This window comes from Zootoca vivipara, chromosome 7 (assembly GCF_965207765.1).
Source record: "Zootoca vivipara chromosome 7, rZooViv2.hap1.1, whole genome shotgun sequence".
NCBI lineage: Eukaryota > Metazoa > Chordata > Lepidosauria > Squamata > Lacertidae > Zootoca > Zootoca vivipara.
In genome coordinates, this window is record NC_142590.1 from 66,319,830 (window position 1) to 66,337,991 (window position 18,162).

Genomic DNA, 18,162 nt, shown 5'->3' on the forward strand with positions numbered 1-18,162 from the left:
GCCCTTGCGTGCCCCGGTGGCGGGTACCCTCTGGACGGGCTGCTCAGGTTGCTTGCTCCATTCGGGAGACTTCGGGTAGTAACAGGTGTGGCGGCAACCGACGCATCTCCCTGCTCGTCTTACTTTGCCCGGGTGGTTCCCCCACCCCACCCCGCCAATGTGCACGCGGTGGGGCAGCCTTCGTGGGCACCCCAACCTCAAGTCAAGGCTGTTGCATGCTAATGCTCGCAAGCATTAGCGTCGTGGTAGCTACAGTTTCCGCAAAGATACAAGGCAGAGTCCTCCTCTGCTGTTGAACTTCTATGGGAGACTGAAGCAAGGGATGCGTCTACTCTAAGCTCAATACTTGGGAGGCCAGGGGTCCTGTGTTGTAAGAAAGCGACTGTGTTACTTGGAAGACAGTACTGTATTAGTAGTTTGGGTGATGCCCAACTGTGTACATGAGTTTTTCTTGTAAATTCCTAGAGCTTTGCTACTGCTTTTGCAAGCATGCCAAGCTCAGCAGACTTTTCCCTTGTGGAAATGTGCTGCTCTGAGGTAACATTGCTTGCTAATTCAGTCAGGGATATGTGCTAAATGCACAACACCTGGGCTAATTTCCCCCCTAATATGATCAATGGATAGATGTTACACACGTTTAAGCCCTCTGTGAGTAGTGGAAGAAGGTAGTAATATTATTGCAATTTGGCGCTCTCTGTGTGTGTGAGAGAGAGAGAGAGAAAGAGAGAGCGCAGGATTGATTTGTGAGGCCTGGGTTGCATGGGATATATGGCACTCTCCTAGTGTTGTCTAGGGACTGGTTTTCCTTTGGATTCCAGAATTGTGGTACCGGTAGTAGTTTGACAGACGAGGCAAACAACATTTGAGTTTTATCTGTAGAGGAAAAATCATTGGGAAAATGATAGTATCACCATGTCATCTGGGTAGATTGTGTTGTATAGCAATAACTTCTGCAGTACTTCCCTTCTTCGCTGCCAACTGAGGTTGGGTTTAGGCAGCCTGTTTACTGAGGATTCATGTTGGGGTTTTTTGCATAAAGTTTGTGAGGAAGTTATGCAACGGAAAATTCATTCTGATTTGTTTGCTGGAAGGTTATCTGACATTGTGCCAAGCAGTTGTTATCTCACACTTTACAGTGCAATTCCCCATCACTTTCCTTACTGCAATAAATCCACTCCCCAGCCCTATTGCACAATCGAAATTGTCCATTGCTCCATCTAGCTCACTATTGTCTACACTGACTGGCAGCTGCTTTCCATGAATTCTGATAGGAGTCTCTTCCAGCCCTAACTGGAGATGCCAGGGACTGAACCTGAGACCTTTCACATGCATGTATGCCCTACCACTGAGCTGTGGCCCTTTGCATTTAGCATTTGGCAATCTGGATTGCTGAAATTGTGAATCAGACCACAGAACTGCATCTCTGTTCTCATAGATGCAAATGCATGCTTGTTAGGGCAAGTTCTAGCCAGTATGGCACTTTTGCTTCCTATTGGGGAGTTCAACAGGATGACCAGTTCAACAGGATGCATACATGTGAAAATGTCTGGTCAGATTGGGCAAGTTGGGTAGCTGACACAAATTTGGATAAAGAATGATGCTGCATTCTGACCTTGCTTTATTATCCCAAGCCTCTTACTTGAATGCTTATTACAAGACTTCTAACACTGGAGAGAGAGAGAGAAATTCTTTCTATCCCTTTGAGTTCTGTGGGTATAAAGTTGCCAGTGTTTAGGGAGTACTGAAGTTTTATAGCAATATGAAATACAGTATTGTAGTGCTGATTTAGTGGAGAACAAGTGAACCAGTGGTGAGCAGTAAAAAGGATGGGTGCAATTTATATTTGTACAATTTGGAGTAATTATTATTTCTAGGAGGCTCTTGCTGGAAGTGGTCTACCTAGATGGCTGTTGTCTTTTCATTGTTTTATGTAGATACAATAATTATGCTTTTGTTAAAGAAGTCACAACTTCAGATGTGCTCAGCTGCATGGTTACAGGAGTGTACTTTAAAAAGGCAAATAGGGGCTGACGGGAAGTGTCTTAGCTCAGTGGTAAAGAATCTGCTTTGCATGCAGTATGTTTTAGGTTCAATCCCTGACTGGGAAAAACATCCCACCTGAAACCCTGGAGATCAACTGCCAATCAGTATAGGAAATACTGTTCTGGACAGATCAATGGTTTGACTTTCTATAAGGCAGCTTCCAAGATAGTGTGGACAATTGATCTAAAATTTACTGGGTTGAAGTGCTCGAAACAAAATAAAAAAAATCCTTCCACTAGCACCTTAGAGACCAACTAAGTTTGTCATTAGTATGAGCTTTCATGTGCATGCACACTTCTTCAGATACATGGAAACAGAAGTTACCAGACCCTTATATATAGTCAGAGGGTGGGGAGGGGTATTACTCAGAAGGGTGGTTGAAGTGCTGTCTGTTTATGCCTCAGGCACCCAGGTATATTCAAAGAAGTAGTGTTTGGCAGGTTTCCATATGTGACATTTCTCTAACCTTCAGCATGAGGAAGTATCAGTGGCCCTTTGTGTCATTAGTACAGAAGTTGTGGTATACTGTGCCAAGATACAATCTAATGTATCAGTGCTGCTCTTGTGTAAATTTTGTGTATATTTCTCAAGCTGACACAGACAGTGTTGGGGTGTGTTTCTAGTGGCTGTGAAAGACACTTTATTTAATCAGGATTTTATTGGACATTATTTTTGGTCACAAACTAGCTTGATTTTTTTGTATTTGAAATTTCCAGCCTTGTATCAGCTTTGAAGGCTAACAGATTTACTGTACTGTATATGAAATAAGTTTTTGTCAACTAAAACATGTTTCTCCCATACCCCGTAAGGCACCCAAAGGTTGAGAGGTTTTTCTTGTAACAAACTAACAAGGCTAGCCCTTTGGAGTGTGGGGATGTTTCAAGTATTTCTGCATTAAAACAGAAAAAGTCTTGTCTAAAGCAGGCATCCCCAAACTTTGGCCCTCCAGATGTTTTGGACTACAGTCCCCATCTTCCCCAACCACTCGTCCTGTTAGCTAGGGATCATGGGAGTTGTAGGCCAAAACATCTGGAGGACCGCAGTTTGGGGATGCCTGGTCTAACATAGATCCATTAAGTAATAGAGTTTTCTGGTAATAATTTCCAGAGAAGTAGCTGTGTTCATCTTTTGCATTAAAACCAGGGCAGTCTCGAGCAGGTCGTGCGCCCTGGCGCTGAGGGGCAGAGATCGCTCCGGTGGCCCCGCCCTCGCAGGGCGCAGCATGGTTTCCACACGGCTTCGCTGCGCGGCGCCCTGCCTACCGGCCTGGCGCCCTGGTGCACCGCACCACCGGGGGTCTACCTAGAGCCGGCCCTGATTAAAACCAAGAGTCTTGTGACACCTTAAAGACTAAGCAGTTCATTCCGGCATAATTTTATATGGACTACTAGTCCATTTTTCCAGATGCTAAAAGTGCTATCCTTGGTTACATGTATGCATATGTGGGGTTTGGGGGGTATATGGTGAGGAGGAGGAATTGTAAAGTGAAGTAACAGAAAACATAAATGCAGAAAAAAAAATCTGATAAGTAATTAACAATGGCAATTCATGAAACAGTCGCTGATAAACAGATGCCCACATATCTGTCAGCCAATTAGCATGTGTAGTATGTGAGAAATCCATCGTCATGGTTCAGTCCTCAAGTGATGGCATTAAACCTCTTGATATATTGTAATCTAGCAGTCTCACCCGCAGTTTTCTTTTGAAGTTTCTCTACTTCAAGGTCGCCGCTTTAGTCTCTTGCAGAGTGTCCTGAGAGGGTGGAATGTATCTTCTCCTGACTTCCCTATATTGCTATTTCTGGTGCCAGGGTGTTGTTTTTTTGAATGGAGACTGTGCTGCTTGCCATGCAGAATGCAAAAGGGGATTGGTGGCAGATGATGGCCCGTATCACTTTGGAAGATGGGCGAGTTAGTGAACCTCAGGTGCTGAGGATGGCATTATTAAATTCTGCATGAGAATTGCCAGAGTAGCACAATCCTATGCATATTAATCAGAAATAAGTTCCAATTATTTTCAGTGGGGTTTACTTCCAGGAAATTGTAGGATTTCAGCCTAAGTCTTTTCCCCTAAATAAAACCAGTTGAGCATCTGCCTTGTGGTCATGGGCGTAGCCAGAATTTTTGTTAGAGGAGCAGGCAGGCCTTTTGTTTTTTGGGGGGGCAGAACCTCAGTTTGCTATGTATTTTATTGATTTTTATTGATTTAGGGGGGCAGCTGCCCCTCCTTGCCCCCCCTTGCCTACGTACATGCTTGTGTTGGTACCTTAAATCATATAGAATGGTCTTAAGTTTGAATGTGGTGTTTTATTTATTTATCTTTTTTATCTTGCAGAATTTTGGGGAGACATTGCCAAAGAATTTTACTGGAGGAGCCAACATACTGGACCATTTCTGCAGTACAACTTTGATGTCACAAAAGGGAAAATCTTTATTGAATGGATGAAAGGGGCTACAACCAACATTTGCTACAATCTATTGGACAGAAATGTCTACGAGAATAAACTTGGGGACAAAATAGCTTTTTACTGGTAACATTCTTATTTCAATCAAGGAAGCCCTCCGGTAAACATAGAATTAAGAAAATTGCTGTGGTATTATCGTGTGTTGGCAGCCGAGTATAGAGACAGCAGACATAAATCACAGAGAATGAGGATTGTGTCGTTAGAGCAGTGTTGGTGAACCCAAAACCCTCCAGATGCTTTTGGACTCCAAATCCCATCAGCCCCAGCCAGCACGGTCGGGGGATCAAGCATTATGGGAGCTGTAGTCCCCTAACATCTGGAAGTCCACAGTTTCGACATCCCTGCATTAGTGTGAGTGTGACTGGGGAAAAGCCTACAAGGCACACAAGTTTAAAAGGGTTAATTTTAGGTTTGGTTTTTTTTAAAAAAAATACTTGGTACAGCCTTTGCCAGATTAATGCCCTCTAGTTGACTGTTTCATTTGGGAGTTATACCATGGTGCTTTTTAAATGCTAGCTGTCTCCCACCCATGAACAGAGCCTGACATTGTGAAGTTTTAGATGCCTGATTGAAGTGCAGAAATTCTAAGGTGAGATATGGCATTTGATGCAGGAAGTATTCACCGTATAACAGATGCCTCATCCAGGAAGTGCACCATGTCTTATGGTCAACTCCATTAGCATTCACGATACCTCTCCGCTTTGTGCCTTTTCCAAGGAGACTCATAAATGTGATGTCATTTCCCCCCCTTTGCATACTAGCGCTCAGTCTGTTCTTGTGCCAAGGGACACTAATGCAATTTATTTCCTTTCTGAGACAGTTCTAGTTCCTTATTTCTTTAATTAGCTCTTACACCCTTTACTGGCCAACGGAAAAGTCAGAATTCACTCCACATTTCCTATCTATGTTACTAGGAAGAAAGACACACTGATCTTCCTGGGACGGTACTCCTAAGCAAGTGTTCTGGGCTTGCAGCTGTAGTAATATTAGTGCTTTAGATGCAGGCCTTTATCTTCTGAATGTGCTTCATGGTTCAAGTGGTGTTGTGCCTTTGGTTTGGTCACATTGTTTTCTGACTATCCTAGGATCAATGTGGGGGCTATAAACAGGCTGTAAAAATACATATTTCGTTAAGGAATTAGGTGAAGTTTCAGAATCTGGATTTCATAGCTTTTCCAGTGTTACTGTCAGGCATTCATTTGTGAGCTTATATTGCATGTATGTTGCTGTACTTGGTTGTAGGCTGCAGAGAATTTCCCTGATGTCCCTTCTGATTTTGTTGTGCCACCTTAGTGAATCTCTAGGAGGAGTTTCCTTTGCATTTTTGTAAGAGATTCTGCACCACCCTGTGTTACATTGTGAACATCTGTGCCTGAACTTGATGGTGTAACTTCCTTAGATAGGCATTTTACTGAGATCTGCCAGTGTTAATATTCTTGACATTCTGCTCACTGTGGGCCATTGCAGATGCTGTGAAAAGGGTGAGACAGATACATACTGTTTGATGCTCTTAGAGGAGCAATGTGATAAATAGCATACAGATCTGGATCAGACTGCAGGATTTCACTCTTCTCTATTCCCCACCCTCTCCCTAGAGTTCAAATTTGGGCTCCTGGGCCTAATTGCAGTTGACTGTTCTGTCAGCAGCAATGTGATTTGACCTTTGAGTTAACCAAGAGTGGCACTTAACCAGGATCTGAAGTCAGCTTCGAGATGGTTTCTGATCATGAATGAAATAGGCATACTGGTTAATGCTTACCTGGTAACTGTCAATATTGATATATGGCTGTTATGTTAGGCCAGTAAGCAGGAATTCACTCTCAGTCGGTAGAGCATGAGACTCTTAATCTCATGGTCATGGGTTCAAGCTACACATTGGACAGAAGATTCCTGCATTGTTGGGGGTTGGACTAGATGACCCTCGGGTCCCTTCCCACTCTACAATTCTATGATGCTATAAGAGTTAAGGGAAAGGAACATGAAATCCTATAGGCTGCCCTGATGGTCACTGACATTAATTATGCAGCAGCCCTGTGAAGCAAAGCACTGTTAGACTTTAGTGCAGGTAAAGGGAAGTTACTGTATTGCTAGCAGTTGGTTTTTTTTTAATTGTTTGGCCTGGTTAGAGATCAAGCATCAAGCATCTTTCTTGAACTTCTTATTGTTTCCAAGAGGAAATGAATGAAATAGTAACCCTTTTCAGTCCAGGGGCTGCATTCCATATGGGGAACCTCCCAGAGGTCACATGTCCGTGAGGATCAGGCCAGAGGCAAAAAGCCGTGGAGCAACAGATGCTGCTCTTACGTAGACCAAAACAATGAAAAGGTAAACAACCATGAAGTGCAAATATTTAAATGTATATGCACCAACAACCTTCACATATACAAAGAAATTAAAAAAATGTGTACAAGATCTCATGTTCAAAGTCTTAAAGTGCAATAATTTGTTAACTATATTCTGTTTTGTTTCTCCAATTTGATGTTTTGTAAACCTCATTGTTTTGCTTTCTGTTTGGGGACTGCACTTTTGTGTCCCAGATCTTTGCCTACCATTACAACAAAGACAATGGCAGCAATTCCTGTCCTCCTGTAACAGGGATGGGGAACTGGCTCTGTCTGGATCTTTATCTCCACACGCCCTTATGGTCCCCCATGTGACAAGTGGGCAGGAATGCATATACCAGAGCAAATTTCTATTCTTTTTCTTTTTTAAAAAAAGAATGTTTCCCTTTACTTCTAACTCATGAAGTTGAAAAGATATGAGTTTGAAGCCTTGGTGATGATAAAAGAGCTTCCAAAGCATGAAAGCACTCTGGTTGCATATGGGCAAGCAGTAACATTTGTCACTATGGCTTTTAAGTTAGACTGAGGTTCTCTTTTTCTGGTAGGTAAGGAGATAAAATGCCTTTATCTGGAGGGAAATCCCAGAAAGGGCTGCTTTTGAGATGCAATCTGACATCTAAGATAAGGATTTATGTTGGAGCGTAAATCTGGAGCTCTGTGGGAAAGCAAATTCTATTCTTTCACAAAACTTGAAAGTTCACAACTCCTGTGTTTGTATGTGGGGTTGGTGCATTCCAGTTCACCAAACCAACATGTAGACCAGGCACCCCCAAACTTCGGCCCTCCAGATGTTTTGGACTACAATTCCCATCTTCCCCGACCACTGGTCCTGTTAGCTAGGGATCATGGGAGTTGTAGGCCAAAACATCTGGAGGGCTGCAGTTTGGGGATGCCTGATGTAGACCTTATGCCTTTTCAGATCCCTTTTTAAGGGTTGCTGTTTGCCCTGCAAACACAGAAAGATATTGCAGAGAAGATGGTTCTTTGGTTCAGTCTGGACAATAAGTGAAACACCAGTGAACAGCCTCGCATTCCTGTTTTTTAAAAAATAAAATGAAAGCATGAATAACTAATAAGTAGTAGAGTGAGGGGAGGGGAGGACACTTCCTGCCACTTATACATGCAAAATTGCCCATCCCAAGCTGCTATCCTACAAGTGTTACATGGTGCAAGAGGTGAGGTTGGGCAAATGTTGTCGAACTGGAAACTCCACAATGTATTTTTGAGGTCGCATTTGAAATTTGGCCTGTAGCACTCCTATTGTCACGATGAGATTAGAGGTTGGGTTTTCTTCAGTATTTTCCAGAGTTCATATTGACTTGCTTTTCACATCACACCAAGCCAAGCCATGGCTTGGTGCAAGCACAGGAGTGTACATGCTCCTGGAGAGGAGTCTGTCGCCATTTCACTCCTTCCCAGTCTTTTGCTACACCCTACTAATTCATAGTTTGGCTTAGTGTGTGGTCTAAACATGGGTTTGTGGTTTAGCTCTCTACAGACTAACCATTCGTTGCAAGTATGAGGTGTAAACCATGAGCCAAGTTATTTTGTTAGTTAAATGAGCTGTAAACCATGCTGAATAAAAAGCAAAACGTTTACATGGAATCGTCTGTTTGTTTCATTTCAATAATCCATGCCAAATAATGGACTTTAGTTGAGACCTGATATTGACCTGATCCTTTGAACAGTGTGTAAAATTGAATTTCAGTATTCCTTGTTTTGTTTTGTATATTAAGTCCTGGTTCAGCCTGAAAAGAAAGTGCTGCTTCCTGGTGTGTATGGCATTTATTTATTATATAAGCAATGTGGCATTCTAGCTCTCTTATGTTAGTTACCCTTTTAAGTTTGTGCTTTGAACTCTAACAATAGCTTTAACTGAGGTTACAGTGAGTCTTTCCCAATAGCCTGAGTTGATAGGCATTATGAGCATCGGATGTACAATGTCCATATGAGGTGCAACAATAGAGGTGTCTGGCATATGGATGTTTTTAGGTGTAGGTTTGTTGGTTGATCTCCACTATAAAATACTGTCACCTGCTAGGCAATATAGATGCATTTTTAAAGAAAAAAAACACCAAACAGGTTCAATGGATCAATGTGTGGGTCTTAAACCCACCACTTTCTGATGCTAGGGCGCATGAGAGGAAAGTAGATTATGTCCTAAATGTGTGGCCACTGCTAAAAATCTAGCAAATTTCCCCTGATTTTCTGTAACATTTAGTGCAACTTGTGTCCTGACATTAGTGTTGTGTACTTTGCCTGCTACTGCTGTTGGCTGTCTGTCTAGGTGACAGCTGCGCTTAGGAAAAACAGCAAACTTTGAAACCAGTTATGAATGGGTGAAACTAAATGGGACACTTCTGATTCCATTTCATTATTACACTGCCTTACAATTTTGGTAGTGTTGGAATAGTGCCGACATCATTGTGGTATCAATAATACACAAAGAGTGGTGGATGGAGACTTGGTACATTTTCTTGGTACATTATCCGTGAATGCCTATTTGCCTTCCTGCTGGCTTGTTGCTGCTTCCTTCTCAGCCACCCGAACAAGACCAAACAGTGGCTGTGCTTTACTTCCTTGCCACAGGATATTACAGATACTGCATTAGAAAACCTTGATTTGACTCTTTCTGCCTTTTCCTAGCCCCTCCCATCTTTTGCCAAATCTTCTAAAGAGTTTTGCTAACTGCCTTGGACTGCTTTTCAAATAGTTTTCTGCAGTACAGCTGCAGCATTGGCCCATTGTCTCTGCCTTCTAAAGATTTGGCTTTTTTTGCATGTGTCAACAGGACGCAAGACAGATAATACCATTGTTTTGCTCTGGGATGACATTTCATCTGTTCTGAAGTAGTAATATAACCTGCAACTTTTAATTTATGTGTTTGGCATATATTAGCTGTCTTAAGAATTCTAATTCCTGCAAGATCTCATTTCATAAATTGTATTTCATCCACAAAGAAAGCTGCCAAGACTAAAATTGAGTAAGAAGCCAGCCTGACTAATGTAATAAGCTTGGGAGCATAGATGTCTCATATACTAATTAAATTGGAGCTCCAATTCAATTTCTAGAAGCATGTACATGGTGTTTGTGAAAGAACCTTCCTACTGAAGAACTTCTTTAAAAGGCCACATGGCTAACTGAACATTGTATTGCTGTGGGGTGCTGTAATTGAGAATGGATGTAACAACAAGCAGTTGGTGTTGATCTTTTGTGGTATTGAGAAGTTGTATATTCTTCCATCCATGCGCTAGCGCACTGTTAGTCTGCTAACATGAATGGTTATGCCTGATCACAATTTGCAAGAACACACCTGGGGAGAATCCCTTCCTTATTCGCAAGGAGCTTATTCACAGTGTATATGTTTGGCTAAGCCATTTTGAAATGAATGGGAATTGCACAAGATTTCAACAAAGTGCTTCGGCAACTCCCATTCATTTATTAGTGCGGTGGTACGTCGGGTTACAAACACTTCGGGTTACAGACTCTGCTAACCCGGAAGTAGTACCTCGGGTTAAGAACTTTACCCCAGGATGAGAACAGAAATCACGCACCAGTGGCGCGGTGGCAGTGGGAGGCCCCATTAACTAAAGTGGTATCTCAGGTTAAGAACTGTTTCAGGTTAAGAACGGACCTCCCGAATGAATTAAGTTTGTAATCAGAGATACCACTGTACCAGCAAATGATTTTACAGCATCTGCAGATGGTAGGTAGAGCAATGGCGGTGGGGAAAAGAATAAACAGGCTGATGTTGAAGCTGTTCTGAACTTGTAAGAGTTCACAAAAATGGTTTTGTCCTTGGTCCATAGAAGCACACTGATTTTAAAAAATGTTGATGTTGTTGAGTTCTTGGTTCTGCTTATTTAAAAGAAACGCCAAATCGCAGTAAATGCCTTCAAAGCTGGTGTACTGTGGCAGGCCAGTGCATGATGTACAGTGGTGCCTCGCTTAATGAATGCCCTGCTTAACGAAATTTCCACTTAACGAAAGGATTTTTCGAGCGGAGCTCGCCTCGCTAGACGAATGCGTTTTACGAAAAATTCGTCTAGCGAATCGCGGTTTCCCATAGGAATGCATTGAAATTCAATTAATGCGTTCGTATGGGCAAAAAAAATTCAATGCATTCCTATGGGATTCGCTAGACGAATTTTTTCGCTATAAGAAAAGACCCGTGGAACGAATTAATTTCGTCTAGCGAGGCACCGCTGTACTGTTGTGTGTCTGAAAAACCCTAAACCCTCTTATGGGCAGTCTTGGAGCAGTTGAGGGTATTTCACATCTTTTATTATTGCTAAATCTTGAGGGTTAAAAATGTGGTCAGAGTCCCATATTCTTACAGAGAGCTGGTTTTTCCAAGCATTTTTGAGCTCCCTATATTGAGGTTGGTGAGTCTGTTAACTGTGTTGCCAGAGTGACTGAAACCACCTGCACAGATATATGGCTATGATGGTGCAGGTTTCATTATATAACTCTGATTTTTTGTTGCTCCACCTGTTGTCCCAAAGCATAAGATTAGTGCAATTTTTTTTTTTTACCATCTACTTGATTTGTGTCTGTGACAGATTTTATATGTTGTTGTGCTATTGCTGAGTTGGTTTTTTTTAATTGATTTCTGGTTTTATTGAGTTGCATAGTGTGTTAATTTTACTGTGTATGTTGCTCAGAGAATATCTTTTTATTAGGCTGCTCATAAATTGAATAAAATAAATGAATATAAATTGGAGGTATAAGTTGTATGCCTATAGAAGTTTGGAAATCACCTGGAAGGCTCACACACAGCCCAGATGGATCATATGTGACACTGTGCAAAACTGAATTGCACTTATGAAGTGAAATTTGTTTTTCTTAATGGTAGATATTTAACTCAGAAGTTAAAAAGAAGGGACATTTTGCACTGCAGTGTGTTGTTTTAGCCATGTTCATTTTCAGCATATTGAGTGGATTGAGAATTCCCTATGATAAACCACATATAAACATCCATATGCAAGAGGGTGCTTGGAGGAGTGGTAGAAATCCACTTTGTACTGCAGAACAGTTCTGGGATCTTAGGCCAGATGTGGAGGACTTCTGCACTCATGTTCTGGAGCCATTTTGGAACATTGCCTCTATGTTCCATCTGGGCTATGGGAGATGGTCTCTCTTGGGAAATATGCAAACTTCCACCTACAATTATGTTGCTTGTAGAGAAGTAAAAATTTTTTGCTCCTACTGGTGATAAGTTCCTGTACAACTAATAGACCTGGACAGAATACATATGCATGAGTCTACCATGATGGACAACTCTATTGTGCTGTTGTATACATTTTGGGAAACTGGGAGGGTTCTTGAAAAAGCTGTTTCCCCAACATCAGTGGCCCCGTTCAATATTATGCGATAGAAAGTGGTTAAATTGTAGGTCAATGAGGATTGGGCAGAAAAACAGAGTGCAATTTGCTTAAAAGCTTCAGGCAGTTCTTTGGGACTGTAAACTGTCAGTGCCCCAGGATTGCTTTTACAGTAATTAAACAAATGGTCTTATGTTGTGATGAGCTGAATCTTAATGTAAAGATGGTGAACACTAAATCACATGGGGAAGCAGTGGTTGTATATTGTTGCTAAAATTTTACCATAAGGAGGCTGTTTCATATTGTAAAAAGTGTTGATGAGAAGTGGCATGCGATTGCACATAAAAAATGGCTGGTGACATGTGGCAGTCTTTGGAACTATGCTACAATGTGCTGCTGCATATTAAATGGCTTGCTTCTTGGAGCCCTCTCCTTGTGGTTGCATTTCAAATGTTTGCTGTGCCTGATGTTTATTTTATTTCCTTTCACAAAATTTATATCTCTCTTGATGCAATCATGTCAATCATTGGGGCTCAGTTTTTGTCTATGTAGCATATTATTATAATATTTATATCCCACATTTTTCGCTGACAGGGACTCAAGGTGGCTTACAGATAAAATAGAAACAGCTAAAATAGGACAAAAATAATTAAAAAGCAGTTAAATATTCTATAAACACACACGTGTGTGTGATGTATCAAAACATACAGAGACAATTTACCCTTTTCGCTACTTTTTTGCTAATGTATCATGTTAGTGGTTTTCAGCTTTCTGAGTCGTCAAACCCACCAACTTAATTTCTCATCACATATTCGTAAGGTAGAGCAGCTGTTTCTGTTGAGACCAACCTGGTGTCCCAATATTGAGTCTCAACCTGCCAGTTGGGGGAATTTTTCTGCATTGTTACTCTGAAGTTACTGAAAGATATACTGTATCTGGCAACTTTGTTGTTTAGTCGTTTAGTCGTGTCCGACTCTTCGTGACCCCATGGACCATAGCACGCCAGGCACTCCTGTCTTGCACTGCCTCCCGCAGTTTGGTCAAACTCATGTTCGTAGCTTCGAGAACACTGTCCAACCATCTTGTCCTCTGTCGTCCCCTTCTCCTAGTGCCCTCAATCTTTCCCAACATCAGGGTCTTTTCCAAGGATTCTTCTCTTCTCATGAGGTGGCCAAAGTATTGGAGCCTCAGCTTCACGATCTGTCCTTCCAGGGAGCACTCAGGGCTGATTTCCTTAAGAATGGATAGGTTTGATCTTCTAGCAGTCCATGGCAACTAGGAGTTTGCAATTTGTTTTTCCCTGCAATGCCTTGAGCCTCGGCCAGGATAGCTGGCAGGAGTGCACTAATGTTTAGGATAGTTTCCTAAACAAGTTAGAGTTTTCTCTGGTACCTTTCTTTAAAAATAGGTATCCCAAAACAGGCCTACTGTATTAGCACAGTACTATGTAAGAACTACAGTATAGTATGTTAAAAAACAACAAAGAATCTATAACTATGCTGGCATTTTTCTTGTGTATTAAAATGTGTCATTTATTCAAAACTAAAACATACTATGTAACACCCAGCAGATGGGTTGGCTAAACGTATGCACTGCCCTTGTTTAAGCTCCAGTGTTTTGGAAAATGGACAGATGAGCGGAATAGTGGACAGATGAGTCTTGCAATAGCCTCTGATTAAAAAGTAATGTGTGCTGGAATTTTTTTTTTGCTGAAGTCCCAACAGGAAAACCCCCAAAACGCTTTTGTATCAGGTGCCATCTAAGGCTATTAGCAGGAGTGCCAGGGGATGGGGGAGTGCCGTAATGCATATTTTGCAATCACTTGGTGGTTGAGCCAGTGCTGCCTCTTAGGCAGTTACAAGTCATTGTGCAATGGTATCCTTTTCACACAATGTGGTTGGCAGTTCATAATGTTTAAATAATCGTTATTCTTCCTTGTTTAAGTCGGTGCAACTATAGGTATTTCTCAGTGACACCTACTACTTGATTTTTCCTGATTTTGGGACACACAGCTTGAACAGACTTGGTCTTGAGGTCGACAGTGGAAACAACATTTTTGGCTATCTTATTTGGTCTCTCCAATAAGATTTACGATGAAGTAGTAGACCTTTATGGTTCGATGGGCTGGCTCCAGAGGCTGGTGAAAATGAGGGAACAGCCCTAGAGTGGTTTAACTCTTGGCTTATCTATGGAAAATTATGTCATAGAATCATAGAGTTGTAGACTTGGAAGGGAGCTCAAGAGTCAATCAGTCCAACATCCTGCAGTGCAGGAATACTGCCCATAGGTATCCCTGGGTAGACTTGAACAACTAACCTTCCGGTTAACAGCCAGACCCACTGACCCACTGCACTAGTTGGGGGAGAGGATGTTTCAGATCCTGGGAAGCCAGCCTGTGGCATTTCCTCATCAAATAATTCTTTTTACATTTTTGTTTAACATTGTATAAAGCTGTTGGGATAAAACATCCAGAGTTCTGTGGTGCTGTTAGTATGCTGGTGGTAACCAGCTCTTATTATTAATTTTTTAAATTTTTCAACCAATCTGGAGTATCAGTTTTGAGCTCAATTCTTAAAAGGATAAGTGGCAGTTAAGCATTTATGGGGAGGATAGTGCCAAACGTGGGAACCACTGCAGAAAAAGCCTTATCTGAAGTCATCGCTCACCTTACCATTCAAGGTGGTTGCACCTGAAGGGCTGAATGAGCAGCCAGTCGATGTAGGAGCAGGTGGGTTATGAATGCCCGCTTCATGCAAATAACCAGCAGTGTAGATGCTGTGTAGAACTGGATTTGAATGTTGACAAATGTCTCTGCTTACCAAGATGTCTGTGTGCAGTGACTGACCACATAACTTCCTCCATGTTGCCACAAACTATTTCTGTGTAATGGTGTTCACCACCTCACAGCCCTGGCCGATAAGTCTGGTGTGCATACAGATGTTTCTCTCTTTGGCGTTGTTGCCATGTGGCTCTCTAGTCTGCCTGCTGTTTTATGTGGAGCAATCCTTAGTGTAGCCGTAATCTGCATATATGGTTTTAGCAAGAGTATGTTCTTAGCAAAGTAAAACAGGTGTAGGTGTATTTGCTCAATATATGGGGGGTGGTGTTCACCAAGTGTACATACTGAAGAAGTCTTATCTTCTCATAGTTACTCTTGATAACTGTGGAGCTTGTGCCAACTCAGAAATAGAAAACAGGTCTTTCTACCACAGCTGGATGGGAATGGACTTTCTCTAAAACACTTTTAGTAAAAAAAAATTCCTTCCTTCAAAAGAGATCTCAATGATTGCTGTGTTCTGAACATGTTTGTTTAATAGGCGTGTTTTTTCTTTATTAAAGATACAGACTTCTTGTTTCTACAGTAATGTAGAACAAGAACTTGAGTTCAATTATTTTATTACAGTCATATTCCACTGTTCTTCCATTACGAAACTCAGAGCAGCAATTAGAGGGTTTTCAGAGCAAAACCTTTTTTAATTGCAGCAAGGTTTCTGCATCATGTACCTTTGGACCATGCTTTGTGGATGTTTAATGGGGGGCAGGGGTGGACAGTGGGTGTCCAAAAATATTTTGCAATTACTGAAGCAGGGTCCTAGTCTCCAGCGTCCTAAAACCACCCAGTTGTCATGAAGGGGGAACTTTTTAGCCACTGAGAAAGACGTCTTCTCACCCTTAGTGCTGATTAGAGTTAGTTAGAGTGAAAGGTGATTCAGCCACTAAGAAATGGCTCCTAGGGTCACTCTGGAGAAGATGCAGGAGACGTTCTGCACGCTCCAAAGCTAAGCATGTGGTAACGCTGAAAACACAAGGTGTTTCAGTTATGTGAGAATGGTGTGCAACTTCTGTTATGTACAAGGGAATTTCAAGGAGAACACACCTTAAGTCATGCCAAAATAAGATATTGGAGTACTCAAAGCATTTTGCCCATGTATGTACACAGAAGATGGTTGAGATACCTGGAAGGCAACACATGATCATTGCAATGCATCCCTAATTATCATTACTGTCTAATTATAAAATTGTAAGGTTATTGTGTGCTCTTAGAAGTGGGTGTGGCTGTGAGAGGGCATGGCTAGGACTGTCATGAAGGGACCCTGCATTTCTAAATTTCACCACCATGCTACTGAAGCTTTGCAGCCAAGGCACTTGACCTGTGGCAGAGTGTACAAGTGGATCTCAGATTCTGCACATTGGCTGAGGAGCTGCAGTGTCATTGGTAGCCAAATGTTACACACCAACCACATTAATAAAAAACCAGTACAACCAATAGTGTTCAGTTATATTCCTCTTACCTGCAGTCTGTGGGTGATCATTGAGGATTCATTAAGCATTTATGCCTCATTTGAGGGCACAATATCAATATAAAATGGACAGCTTTATCCCAGGATATAATTCCATGTCAGTTCTATTTGTGACGGTTTTTATCTTGTCTGTTTTGACAGCCTTTGTATTTAGTGGACTCTGTTCCCTGCATAGTCACTTTCACCTTTTCCATTGAGGGAAAAGAGCATAGTGTTTATTTTAGTGTAAATGTTGCGAAAATTGTTTGGAAGGCTTGAAATCAAATATTTCCATCTTAGTTACTAATCCCATATATCTTGTTTCTCAGCTCTTAATAAGTCAGGAGCTTGGCTTATGTGCTCAAAATAACTACTTCAGCAAGATCCTGGAGTGTTGTTTCTTCCTGTATTTAATTTTGGCTTGCTAGCAGTGGTCCCCAAACATTTTGGGCCCTTGGGCACATTTAGAATTTTGATAATGTGCCTTGGGCACCAGTTGCGAAATGGCTGCCAAGAGGGTATGGGATAGTACAAAATGGCTGCTATATCTATGAAAGTTGACATACACAGGACCATAAAATTTTACAAAATAAAAAATTTCCTTACAGTAGCACCCTAGAGACCAACTAAGTTTGTCATTGGTATGAGCTTTTGTGTGCATGCACACTTCTTCAGATGCACATGAAAGCACATACCAATGACAAACTTAGTTGGTCTCTAAGGTGCTACTGGAAGGAATTTTTATATTTTGTTTCAACTATGTCAGACCAACATGGCTACCTACCTGTAAATAAAATTTTGCAGATATGGAAAACTTCTAATAATATTTTTTGTGCAGCATGTGACCAAATATGTTCCAGGAACCTTTTTTTCCAGATGGTGCTACAGAATGTGTCCGATGCTGTTGCCAATACTGCTGTCGCATTTGCCCAGCATGCTTCGTCGTGTACTATGGATCTTTCCCCTCCTCACCATTCCCAGTGTGGTGTAGTGGTTAATAATCTGGTGAACCGGGTTCGCTTCCCTGCTCCTCCACATGCAGCTGCTGGGTGACCTTGGGCTAGTCACACTTCTTTGAAGTCTCTCAGCTCACTCACCTCATAATAATAATAATAATATATTTATTATTTATACCCCACCCATCTGGCTGGGTTTCCCCAGCCGCTCTGGGCGGCTTCCAACAGAAAAATGAAATAAAATAATCTATTAAACATTAAAAGCCTCCCTAAACAGGGCTGCCTTCAGATGTCTTCTAAAAATCTGGTAGCTGTTTTTCTCTTTGACATCTGATGGGAGGGCGTTCCACAGGGCGGGCGCCACTACCGAGAAGGCCCTCTGCCTGGTTCCCTGCAACTTGGCTTCTTGCAACGAGGGAACCGCCAGAAGGCCCTTGGTACTGGACCTCAGTGTCTGGGCAGAATGATGGGGGTGGAGACACTCCTTCAGGTATACTGGACCGAGGCCATTTAGGGCTTTAAAGGTCAGCATCAACACTTTGAACTGTGCTCAGAAACGTACTGGGAGCCAATGTAGATCTTTCAAGACCGGTGTTATGTGGTCTCGGCGGCCGCTCCCAGTCACCAGTCTAGCTGCCGCATTCTGGATTAGTTGTGGTTTCCGGGTCACCTTCAGAGGTAGCCCCACGTAGAGCGCATTGCAGTAGTCCAAGCGGGAGATAACTAGAGCATGCCCCACTCTGGCGAGACAGT

General features: G+C 42.0%; 1 protein-coding gene across 2 annotated transcripts in view; it reads left to right on the top strand.

Annotated features, from left to right (window-relative positions):
* Positions 1-18,162, top strand: part of ACSS2 (acyl-CoA synthetase short chain family member 2) — a 53,427-nt gene that overhangs the window by 598 nt on the left and 34,667 nt on the right. For both annotated transcript variants that reach the window (XM_035121371.3, XM_035121372.3), the window contains exon 2: positions 4,378-4,573. In XM_035121371.3, coding sequence (XP_034977262.3) covers positions 4,378-4,573 — 196 coding nt within the window. The remainder of the gene's footprint in view (positions 1-4,377; positions 4,574-18,162) is intronic.